This window comes from Babylonia areolata, chromosome 3, assembly GCF_041734735.1.
Source record: "Babylonia areolata isolate BAREFJ2019XMU chromosome 3, ASM4173473v1, whole genome shotgun sequence".
Taxonomy (NCBI): Eukaryota; Metazoa; Mollusca; class Gastropoda; order Neogastropoda; family Buccinidae; genus Babylonia; species Babylonia areolata.
In genome coordinates, this window is record NC_134878.1 from 40,633,611 (window position 1) to 40,645,624 (window position 12,014).

Below are 12,014 nucleotides of genomic sequence, written 5' to 3' on the forward strand. Positions count from 1 at the left end.
TTATAGCCCTCTGCAAGTGACGCCCTACCTCCAATGGGCTGCAACCCCCACGTTTAGTGGTTGATTCCAGGTATTTCTGGAAGGCATTATCAAAGACCATATTGATTTGCCAAGCAGAGAAGGATAGAAAGCAAATAATAAAACTGACAGAGAACGACTGGCAGCAGAGTATAAAATCTCAAGAAGAACAGACAGCAGAGAAGGAGGACAGCAGAGAAGAACAGATGGCACAGAAGATGACAGGGAAGAACGGATATCAGAGAACAGATGGCACAGAAGATGACAGGGAAGAACAGACAGCAGAGAAGAACAGATGGCACAGAACATGACAGAGAAGAACAGACAGCAGAGAAGAACAGATGGCACAGAACATGACAGAGAAGAACGGACAGCAGAGAAGAACAGATGGCACAGAAGATGACAGGGAAGAACGGATATCAGAGAAGAACAGATGGCACAGAAAGATGACAGAGAAGAACAGACAGCAGAGAAGAACAGATGGCACAGAAAGATGACAAGGAAAAACGGATAGCAGAGAAGAACAGATGGCACAGAACATGACAGGGAAGAACTGACAGCAGAGAAGAACATATGGCACAGAACATGACAGGGAGGAATGGACAGCAGAGAAGAACAGATGGCACAGAAAGGTGACAGGGAAGAACGGATAGCAGAGAAGAACAGATGGCACAGAAAGATGACAAGGAAGAACGGATAGCAGAGAAGAACAGATGGCACAGAAAGATGACAGAGAAGAACAGACAGCAGAGAAGAACAGATGGCACAGAAGATGACAGGGAAGAACGGACAGCAGAGAAGAACAGATGGCACAGAAAGATGACAGAGAAGAACAGACAGCAGAGAAGAACAGATGGCACAGAACATGACAGAGAAGAACGGATAGCAGAGAAGAACAGATGGCACAGAAAGATGACAAGGAAGAACGGATAGCAGAGAAGAACAGATGGCACAGAACATGACAGAGAAGAACGGATAGCAGAGAACAGATGGCACAGAAGATGACAGGGAAGAACGGATATCAGAGAAGAACAGATGGCACAGAAGATGACAGGGAAGAACGGATAGCAGAGAAGAACAGATGGCACAGAGAGATGACAGGGAAGAAGGATAGCTCCTCTCTATTTCATATGTGGGTCTGAGAGGCCCACCATTGGACGAATAAGGGTATTGGCCTTTGCTCCTCTTTCTCATATGTGGATCTGAAAGGCCCACCTTGGGATGAATCAGGACAATGAAATTACATCATTAATTACTCCTTTCTTTGATGATGTAACAATTCCAAATTTTGTCACCGGAAAGGGACTTACGAGTCAGGAAAAGTCAGGAAATTTCATAACTGTAGCTTTAATAGTTCCGGAGATATGGGGACTTTTATGCGGCTGTGGGTCTGACAGACCCACTCTGTGCGGCGAAGGTTAAGCACCAGTTTGCAAGACGAAATGTTTGCTTGCAACGTTTTTCGACATAAATAAAGCGTATGACCAAGTGTGGCATTTACGTCCAATGTTTAAACTGAAGACGACTGGATTGTCGGGACATATGTATAACTTTATAAAGACTTCTTAGAAAACAGAAAAATTAAGACTAAAATAGAGAATACCCATTTTATACCCATTCATCTACACGAACATTGAAGACAGGTATTCCTCAAGGCTCTGTTATTACTCTAGTATTGTTCAACATTCTAATGAATGATCTACACACAAACACACACACACACACACACACACACACACACACACACACACACACACACACACACACACACACACACACACAAAACAAAACAACATAATAAAAGAAAAATTGTCTGACGCCCAAGACTCCTTCATCGAGACATCAGCCACGCTTAGCATTTGCGAACTTTGGGAAAGGTTTAAAACCATAATCCACTCCCTCGTGAAGGAACACATCCCCTCAAAAACTGTCCGAAACAAATCCAGCCATAAACCCTGGATTACCCCCCACATCAAGTCAATGAAAAGAAAACTCGCTCGGAAATTTAGAAAGAGCAAAACCTCATCTGACCCCTCAGTAAGACGACAGTACCTACAGATGAAGGGCAAAGTACAGCGGGAACAACGTCATGCATACTGGACTTACATCAACAACATCATTGATCCTCCCAAAAGCGATGATGAGCAGTTGAAAGGGAGCAACCAAAAGCGATTCTGGAATTACATCAAATCTCTCAGACGTGACAGTACAGGGGTATCTCCACTTCGAGACCAAGGAAGATTATTTGCATCCCCAAAAGAAAAGGCCAACATTCTAAACCACCAGTACAAGTCAGTCTTCACGAGAGAAAAAAGCAGCAAAATCCCAACACCATCGGGAGTGTCCTACCCTGCAATGGCCGAGATCACGATCGACAAGGAAGGGGTACGCAAATTGCTGAAGAACATCAACCCATATAAAGCAGCAGGACCTGATGAGATTCCAGCAAAAGTGTTGAAAGAGTGCGCAGATGAGATCGCGCCCCTGCTCTCTATTATCTTCACCAAATCACTGGCAGATGGATGTGTACCAGACGACTGGAAAATGGCGAACGTGACAGCAGTTTTCAAAAAGGGCAATCGTAACTCTGCTGCTAACTACAGACCGGTCTCCCTCACCAGCATATGCTGTAAGATGCAAGAACACATCCTCGCAAGCAACATCATGCGCCATCTGACCCAACATGAAATACTTGATAACGCACAACATGGGTTTAGAGCCAGAAGGAGTTGCGAAACTCAACTGCTAACATTGTTTCAAGACATCGCCAAAAACCAGGACAACAGACAGCAGACCGACATGGTAATCCTGGACTTCTCCAAAGCCTTTGACAAGGTCCCCCACAAACGCCTCCTCCGTAAGCTAGACCATTATGGTATACGAGGATCGACGTTAGACTGGATCAAGGCATACCTTTCTGACCGCACCCAAATCGTCGTAGTTGACGGCGAAAAATCTGAGCCAGCACCTGTCATCAGCGGAGTCCCACAGGGGACAGTTCTAGGCCCCATCCTATTTCTGATTTACATCAACGATCTGCCTCAGAACATCAAGGCCAATATTAGATTGTTCGCTGATGACTGTATAGTCTACTCCACCATCAAGACAATCCAAGACTGTAAAATGCTCCAACGAGACCTCAACACCATGTCTGACTGGGAACAGCGTTGGGGAATGGAATTCCACCCAGAAAAATGTAATGTCCTTACCTGTACAACATCAAGGAACCCCATCAGCTACAACTACAAATTAAAAGGACACACCCTCGAGCATGTTGACAGCGCAAAATATCTCGGCGTCGACATAAGAAATGATCTAAACTGGAAAGAACATGTTACAAGAGTCACCAACAAAGCCAATAGCATGGTAGGCTTCCTAAAAAGGAATCTAAAAACATCCAATAAAACCACCAAAGCCAATGCCTACCAAACTCTTGTACGCCCGCACCTGGAGTATTGTTCATCAGTCTGGAGCCCGTACAAAGAAGGTCAAAAGAACAAGATTGAAATGGTGCAAAGAAGAGCAGCACGTATGTACACAGTGACTACGGGCGGACCAGCAGCGTAACACACATGCTGCAAGAACTAGGATGGGAATCCCTCGAATCACGGCGGAACAGACAAAGGCTGACCCTGCTGTATAAAATGGTCAACGGCATTGTAGACATCCCTCCAGACAAATTTCTCAAGAAAGGATCCGGCAGAACAAGATCAAATCATCGACACAAATTTGTCCATCTTAGCTCCTCCTCTGACCCTTATAAATACAGTTTTTTCCCATCAACCATCCCCGTCTGGAACTCCCTGCCTGCAACAGCAGCAGAGGCTCCCTTCTTGGCAGCTTTCAAGAGGGAGCTGAACAAGATCACAGTTTAGTCACACACACACACCCCCCCCCCCCCCCCCCCCCCCCCCCCCCCCCCCCCTTTTTTTTTTTCTTCTTTTTTTTTCCCGGGGGGACGCTGCGAGTGACGGTGGGAGAGAGTATGTATACATGCTCTTTCTCATTGTCACCCCCTCCGGAGGAAAAGATAGGTCTAATTAGGTTTTAGTTAGGTATTTACGCCTCTGCGCACACAGGTCATTAATAGTCAGTAATGACGGCTGACCTTCCAATTTGAAGATTGAAGACATAGTTTTTCTTATATCGCTTGTACGAAATCATTTACATGACAAATACCCTAATCATCTAAAGATATTTACAGACGGCTCTGTTGTAAATAATAGAGCTGGTGCTGCTTTCGTTATTCCAGACCTTAAGTTTCAAAACTATTTCATATGGGAGAGAATAAGTCCATCTTCACAGCTGAACTCATAGCACAATTCTAATGGCGTTGAATTCTGTGATATCCTTTCCGAAAATTATATTTCAGATTCTGTTTTGTGTTTATTCTAAATCAGTTATTCACGCTATTAGACTTTTAAAAGAAACGGTCAGGTATGGACTCATTATTGAAATCAACCATTTGATTCACGAACTCTTACTACTGAAGCGGCCCTCACATAACCTTTTGCTGGATTATTAGCTAAAAAAAAAGGAGCTACAAGTTCCATGAAGGTGTTAGATGTAATATTCCGTTTTCACGACAGGAATATATGTCACACCATGGTAGAAAAAGTGCAATGGTCAAAATTTCAGCTTGAAAAAAAAAAAAGTCCGTAACTCGGAGTTCCATAAATATATACAGAAAATGTATGGTTTCATGGAAAAACATTACCAAAAGGATTTTCATAACCGGCAAATAATTTGCTGATGGAAAATGAATTGTTTTAAGACCAAGTATGTCGGTAATTTTTCTTGCATCTGTGGTGTTTATATAACAGCCGATCATATGTCATATGCCAATTTGCCATATTATGTTTAAAGTCTCACATCCCTGACCTGAAATCATCTCCAGTGTTGACAATCTTCAGCGCACACACGTATACACACATTCACATGCTCGCATGCGTACACGGTCATTTCTTTTTCCTCCATTTTTTCCCCAACTCTCGTCTAATATCACTTATTGTTAAAAAAAAAAAAAAAAAAGACGTTAAACTAATTAAAGAACGAACATACGTTGGAAACACGCATGCACACACGCGCACGCATACATACGCCCATCCATACACACTCATCCCCTCATATCACCTCCTCCCCCCACACAATGTGGATAAAGCCTTTTCAGAACAGCACAATATATCAAAAAGGGGTAAAAGTTATTTGTTAAACAATTGAACTGACAGAGCAATAAAACTTTTTAGTTCTAAGAGTTTTCATTTTAAGAGTCCTGTTGGATCTTCCAGAACTGAGGAAAAAGTTGACATATTTACTGAGTGATCTTGCTACCGACATTCTCTGTCCTGTTCATTATACATTCTTATTTTTCACACTTGAGCTTCAATACTTACATATAAAGGAGAACGTTAATACCGAATCAATAAAACATCTATTTAAATACTGTAATACTTTATCACTGACACTGAGGCTTCTGAGTTTTGTAAACAATAAATTCTGGATTGACGTTTTTTATGAATAAGATGGGTATTCCCTAGCGGTATAATCTAACTTATTGTCAATAAATGTCCCTAAATATCCATATTCATAATTCACACGCTCAACTTTCACACCACGAATTAAAAAGGTCTGACACAGTGGGTGGATTCCTTCTAAAATCAATCAACATTTCCTTAGTCTTCTGCACATTAACCTCATGATTAAGGTCCACACAAGGATGCAAAAGCTTTCACACGGTCAAAATAAATACTGTCACAATCTGATCTTGCAGTGCCAAATCATCAGAATATTTCATCAATGGGGTGGTATCAGTGCCAAAAGCCCAAGAGCGTAACACAGTGCGTTTAATAAGACACTGTTTCATCCAACATGAAGGTTGCCAGGCTCATTATCTCCCTTGAATCGTCTGCTATGATGACATCCCCCCTTTTTTGGAGACAAATATATACTATCGCTAAGTAATAGAAACTGACATAATGTTTGTTGGGGGTGTTTTTGGTTGTTTGATTGTTTGATTAAATGATTCGAAATCCTGATCGATTTGACAAAATAATATTCACAGTCTTCCATCTGACTCTATAGCGATGTTCTTTGGGGTGAATACATGCAGGCAGAAAACCAAACTGAACACAGGGTTTTTAACCCGAGTCTCTATTCGTAAACACATCAGCTCCATCAGTAAGAGAAGATTGGCGGGGGAGAGGGTTGGGGGTAGGGGGAGGGGGGGGGGGGGGCGGGGGGGGGGGGGGGCTCAAAACGGGCATAAGGCCAGAATCATTACCCCCCTCCCACTTATGTGAACTTAACATTTGGAGAAGAGAGTATATGGGTATGAGACCAGAATTTCTTCCTTCCTCTTTTCTGATCATAGTATTACAAGAATTGTGTGGGGGGGAGGGGGTAGGGCATAGCCCAAGAATCAAACGCCAGCTACCTGGCTACTGGATGAAGGATTTCTTTATTAGCGTGGAGATTATTGCTGGCATAATTAAGCAATGTATTAAATTTATGTAGTATTGCATTTCATTAGTCAATTATCTGCTGATCACGCAAATGACCACTGCTGACTGCATTCCAGGTGAGGTGAGTGGATTGGCATTTTCTATCTGACTGTCTTAGCACCCGTTTGGCAGCTTTGATATCTGCTGTTATCGAAGGTGCCGAGAACGGTCAATTACGTATTTAGTATGCACAGGTGCATGGCAATCGAGTATGTCATGTAAAGCCTGACTGATATTACCCAAAAGGATGGAATCAGAACAGTCATAGTTCAAGAAGGAAGCTGTTTTAATGACATCTTCACAGAAAGAGTTAGTATCGATCTTCTTCAAGTTTCTTGAATTGACGTAGTGCTTTTGACGTGGAGGTTTCTGAACTGAAATGCTGAAGAAAATGGGTTTGTGATCGGAGAGAGCCAAGTCTGTGACAAACAGACTGGAGGGGGTTATCATTTTCTCTTACAACAAATAAATCATGTTTATGAGTGGGTAAAAATCTAAATTACTTTTTATAGTGCTTCTGAAGCATACATGTTGTATTTTGCTCATCAAGCGTTTTTATGGTATGCTTGGTACCGTGGTACCTGTAGTTGCAGCAGCAGAAGATAGCCGCAATAGTAGCAACAGAAGTCTGTGCATAGCTGGCTTGGAGATGACTGATGCCAGTATTGGTCTGATTAGTTGTTATTGCTGATTTATTGCTCTGCCAAATTTATGAACCATTCAGCAAATAAACCTCAACCCTCACAAGGCCTGCGGTCCAGACAGGGAACTCGCTGCCGAACTGACACCTGGCTTGACTACACTGTTCTAGTCATTCCTTTCCACAGGCAAGGTTCTAGAAGACTGGCGAACAGCATATGTCACTTCAATTTCCAAAAAAGGGGAACAGTACGACCCCTCTAACTACCAACCAGTCTCCCTTACCAGTGTGGTATGTAAGCTACTAGAGCACATCATCACCAGTGGCATGATGAAACACCTTGAGGCCCACAGCATCTTGAACGACTACCAACACGGCTTCCGGAATGGAAGATCCTGCGAGACACAGCTCCTGGAATTCACAGATGAACTGCTAACCAACACAGAGGGAGCTAGTAAGCAGACCGACGTCCTCATGATGGACTTCTCAAAGGCGTTTGACCAGGTCAACCACTCCTTGCTATTCCACAAGCTTCAGCAGTACGGCATCCAGGGTACCATCAAAGCATGGATCTCCAGCTTCCTCAGCAACCGGCGCCAAGCAGTGGTAGTGAATGAAGCCACGTCTTCTTACATCAGTGTAAGGTCTGGAGTCCCTCAGGGGTCTGTGGTAGGACCTTGCTTTTTCCTAGTATATATTAATGACCTTCCGGAGAAACTGACCTCACTGGCAAGGCTCTTTGCGAATGATACAGCAGTATACAGGATGATCTCCAACGGCAATGATCAGGACCAGCGACAACATGGCCTCCAACGCCAAGCAGACTGGGAGAAGAGCTGGGACATGGAGTTTCATCCTGCAAAGTGCTAAACTCTCCGCGTCACAAGGAGTAGGAACCCCATCCATCACTCATACGACCTGCATGGCCACACCCTGGACACCGTCTCATCAGTCAAATACCTGGGCATTACGATCCATGATCCAGAGAGAACTGAACTGGGATGACTACATCAACAATATCTGCTGGAAAGCTAACCGAACCCTGGGCTTCCTCAGACGGAACCTGAAGATCAGCTCCATCAACACCAAAGAAAGAGCATATAAAACCTTTGTACGCCCCTTGCTGGAGTATGGCTCATCCGTCTGGGACTCCTCCACTAAAAAGAACACTGACAGACTGGAAGCCGTACAGCGTCGAGCAGTTCGCTTCATCTTGGGCAGGTACCGGAACACCTCAAGTGTCAACGAAATGCTAGAGTCGTTGAGCTGGCCCTCTCTGGAGAAGTGACGCAAGACCTCCAGGCTCTCGATGCTGTACAAAATTTACACCAATCACTGTCCAAACCTCAAAAGGAAACTCAGCCCACTGCCGTCTCGCCAAAGCCGAGGACACAACCAACAGTTTTCCATCATCACCACCAGAACACAGTACAAAGGCTCTTCATTTTTACCTAGAACCATCATAGACTGGAACTGCCTGCCTCAAGTAGCTGTGGAGGCCAAAATGCTTGACACTTTTGTGTCAAGGGTCTCCAAGCAGTAAACAACACTACCAGTGCCCCCCACGCCACCCACCACCCACCTCACTCCCACCTCTCCCACCCCGATCCCCTATCCAGTTACCTCCTGTCCCTCCTCACCCCCCAATTCCCCTGAACACAGTGGAATGATGCCAAGGAACACCAACTACAAATTAAAAACAAGTGATGGACTACTTCTCTAACACTGGAACACAGGCACACAAAGACGCACACACAAACACGCATACACGCAGTACTCTGCGTGTGCATGCTTGACTGTTCATTTGGCGCTTGTGTCATGAGCACATAAATGTTCATCTTATGTGTGTGCTGTCACCGGGCTTGTGGTGAGTGCATGCACCAATTGTTCAGTTTCTGCAGTGTTTTCAGCATGTGTGTGTGTGTGACACTGTACCAGTATCACTGTCACAGTGTACACCACTGGATAATCTGTGTGTATGTATTTGTGCACTATTGTATCACAGGTTTGTGTGTGTTTGTATGAAACAGTATGTAAGTGTCCGTGCGTGTGTGTGCATGTGTGTGTGTGTGTGTGTGTGTGTGTGTGTGTGTGTGTGTGTGCGCGCGCGTGTGTGTGTAGGAGGGTGGAAGATAGTTCTGTATAACTGACTTTATACGAAGATACTGAAAAAGAGATGACAGGCATGACATTTTAATGTGAAACCAGCAACATGTATCAGAACATAAATAAATGCAGAGAAAATAGAAACCAGAAATTCCGCGTATTCCTTTTTATTTACAAAAGATATAACTGATAAAACCTGAATAATGACAACTATAACAATATATTACACTGCATGATTTGTGGTGATTTCACCATGTATGGTGTGTGTAATATCTGCAATGGCATACATGTGACAAACCATTGCATGGGTTTTCTAACAACACAATGTGTTTTTCTGAAATACAGTAAAAAGCACAAAGTGCTACCCATCTCATTAGCATATATATATATATATATATATATATATATATATATATATATATATATATAATCAGGGTTCGCCATTAACATTTTTTCACATGAGCGCCTGCGCTCTAGTTTCAGAATTTTGATGAGCGCAAACTGAAAACTAAGAGCGCACACTAAAAACATAGAGCAACAAGTCTCAAACATAAATTCATTTTCTCACCTTTAATTCTTGTTTACATCAATTCCTCTTCGATACTTGAGTCACTTAATCCATTCTCCTCACTCTCACTCTCACTTTCCGGCTTCTCAGTTTTCTGACGCTTTTGAAAGTTTGGCCTTCTCTTCCTTGGACCACACTTAGACCAATGATTGATAGAAGGAAGTGGGTCAAAGTCGGAGACATCTGGAGACTGTAACTTCACCACCATGAGATCTGTGAGTGTGTCACTTCTCAGTCTTGATCGCCAGTCTGTCTTCACTCTTTTCATCAGACTGAATCCTCTTTCGCAGTCAGCTGAATGAGATGGTAGAGAGAGCAAAAAATCCATGACTTTGAGAATGTTAGTCATCTCTTCTCTTCTGCCTTGGAGAGATGACCAAGACAAAGACGCAGTAGACCCAACAGCCTTTCCTTTGGCATAGTTTTTTAGGTCGGTCCATTCATCTTCTGTGGCACCTCGTTCAATGTTAAGAATGTCTTCATAATCGTCCAAAATGTCTGATAGTTCTTCATTTCCAAAACTGTCCTACACATTCTGATTGTCATTCAGTGCTGGCCATAATGAAAAATCTGCAATTTTCATTGCAGCAAGAGTAGTTCCTTGCACATCTTCGAATCTAGTGTCAACATAATCCTGCAAGGACTGCAGAATGGCCTGCTTGTCATTTCGATATCCATCATTTTCTGCTGCTTGAGTAGCCGGTTGACCAAGGTTTTGTTTTTCTTCTCTGATACATGGACCATCGGATGTCGACAGCTTCACTAGTTTTGATTTGAGATTGTTTAATGCACTGTAGACCCCGGAAATGCCCCTCTTGCTCTCATGCAGACTTTTGGAGCATTTGGCAAGACAAACGAACAGATCTCTCAAAAATGCAGTGGTAAGAGCAAATCGTGGCTCATTGATCATCCTCAGAAACCCTATGGCTTTGTTCTTCACGTCGCTGGCAATACGTTCTGTGCAATCAGGGTTGGTGATTTGCTCCAAGTGAGCCTTGATGGCAGGCATAGCTCTTGTCAGATTCACAAGAGCTCGGTCGACGTGAGAGACCCACCGTGTCCCCCCCACTCTTGTTGGCACCAGAAAGGGGATGTCAAGAGCTGCGGCTGCTCTTTCCAGCATCGCCCTGTTGGCAGAACTGTAATGGTAAAACTTGTAGAGGTTCAGCAAGAATTCGTCGACTTGTTTGGTCATGTCCTCAAATGCTAACTCTAGCCTATGTGCAGTGCAGTGTACGACAACAAGCTTCGGACGATCTTGTTTCAATCTGGTGGCTACACCAGAGTTGCAGCCCATCATTACAGCAGCGCCGTCACTACAAAATCCCACCAGTTTGTCTTTCCAGTGTTCGCCCACAACTTCAGTCATAGATTCGTTTATTGCCTCACAAATATGACTTGCATCAGCCTTGTCTAGAAATTTCACACCACATAGGCAGACGTTGACTTCACCTTGATCACAAAACCTAACATAAATGATTTCCTGTTCACGTCTTGCTGAGTCTGTCGTTCCATCACACATTACACTTATGAACTCAGCATTTGCTGGGAAGATTGCCCTTGGCAATGTGATGGGCGTTGTGGAAATTTCAACCTGCTTATTTCCTCTGCCTTCAAAGTGTCTAAAAGTTTTGAAGCTTCTGTAGGTGGAGCATTTCCTTCTGGTGTAAGTTCTTTGGCCTTGAGGTCAGCATCCCTTTTCTTAGTCGCCCATTTGTGTTTGTCTTGAGCTGCATGTCTGGTAAGACTGAAATGCTTGAAACTGGTTGAACCTGCAAAGCAAACAAAACCTTCATTTAGAACAAAGATTTTGCACAAATTCTTATCCAGGAACAAAATCGTTTTCTGACTCCCATAGAAAGTTTGTGATCACCATATCTTCAGTAACAATTGTCTTCTAAAATTCATTTCTTGTGAAAACAAATCGTAGATTTTCCAACAGCACAGCCTTATTCTCCAAATGTTGAAAAAATGAACGGCTGTGTTGCTGCTTCAGAAAAAGAGAACAAAGGGCACTGAGTCCATGATGTCATTTTCTTTACTTTTAAAACCACCACCATCACTAAAAAAAAATCACCATGATACACACGGTCGTCAATAGTGTATTGATTTCCTTGATAGTAAAAAAAAAAAAAAAAAAGAAAAAAAAGAAAAGAAAAAAAAGAGAAAAAAAAAGAAAAGA

At 43.2% G+C, this 12,014-nt stretch overlaps 1 protein-coding gene across 1 annotated transcript; it reads right to left on the reverse strand.

The window, feature by feature from the left end:
• Positions 1 to 8,869: 8,869 nt before the first annotated feature.
• On the reverse strand, positions 8,870 to 11,027 carry LOC143280324 (uncharacterized). The gene is made up of 3 exons (XM_076584959.1): positions 10,568 to 11,027; positions 9,896 to 10,195; positions 8,870 to 8,883 (listed from the first exon to the last, which is right to left on the reverse strand). Exons 1-3 carry the CDS (start codon positions 11,025 to 11,027, stop codon positions 8,870 to 8,872), a joined length of 774 nt encoding a protein of 257 aa, XP_076441074.1.
• Positions 11,028 to 12,014: the final 987 nt, after the last annotated feature.

Excerpts from the sequence above, each read along its gene's own strand:
- LOC143280324 (XM_076584959.1), bottom strand. The coding sequence starts at position 11,027 with ATGACCAAACAAGTCGACGAATTCTTGCTGAACCTCTACAAGTTTTAC. Across the intron at positions 10,196-10,567 it reads GTCGACATCCGATGGTCCAT|GCAGAAGAGAAGAGATGACT; the intron begins GTATCAGAGAAG and ends CATCTCTCCAAG.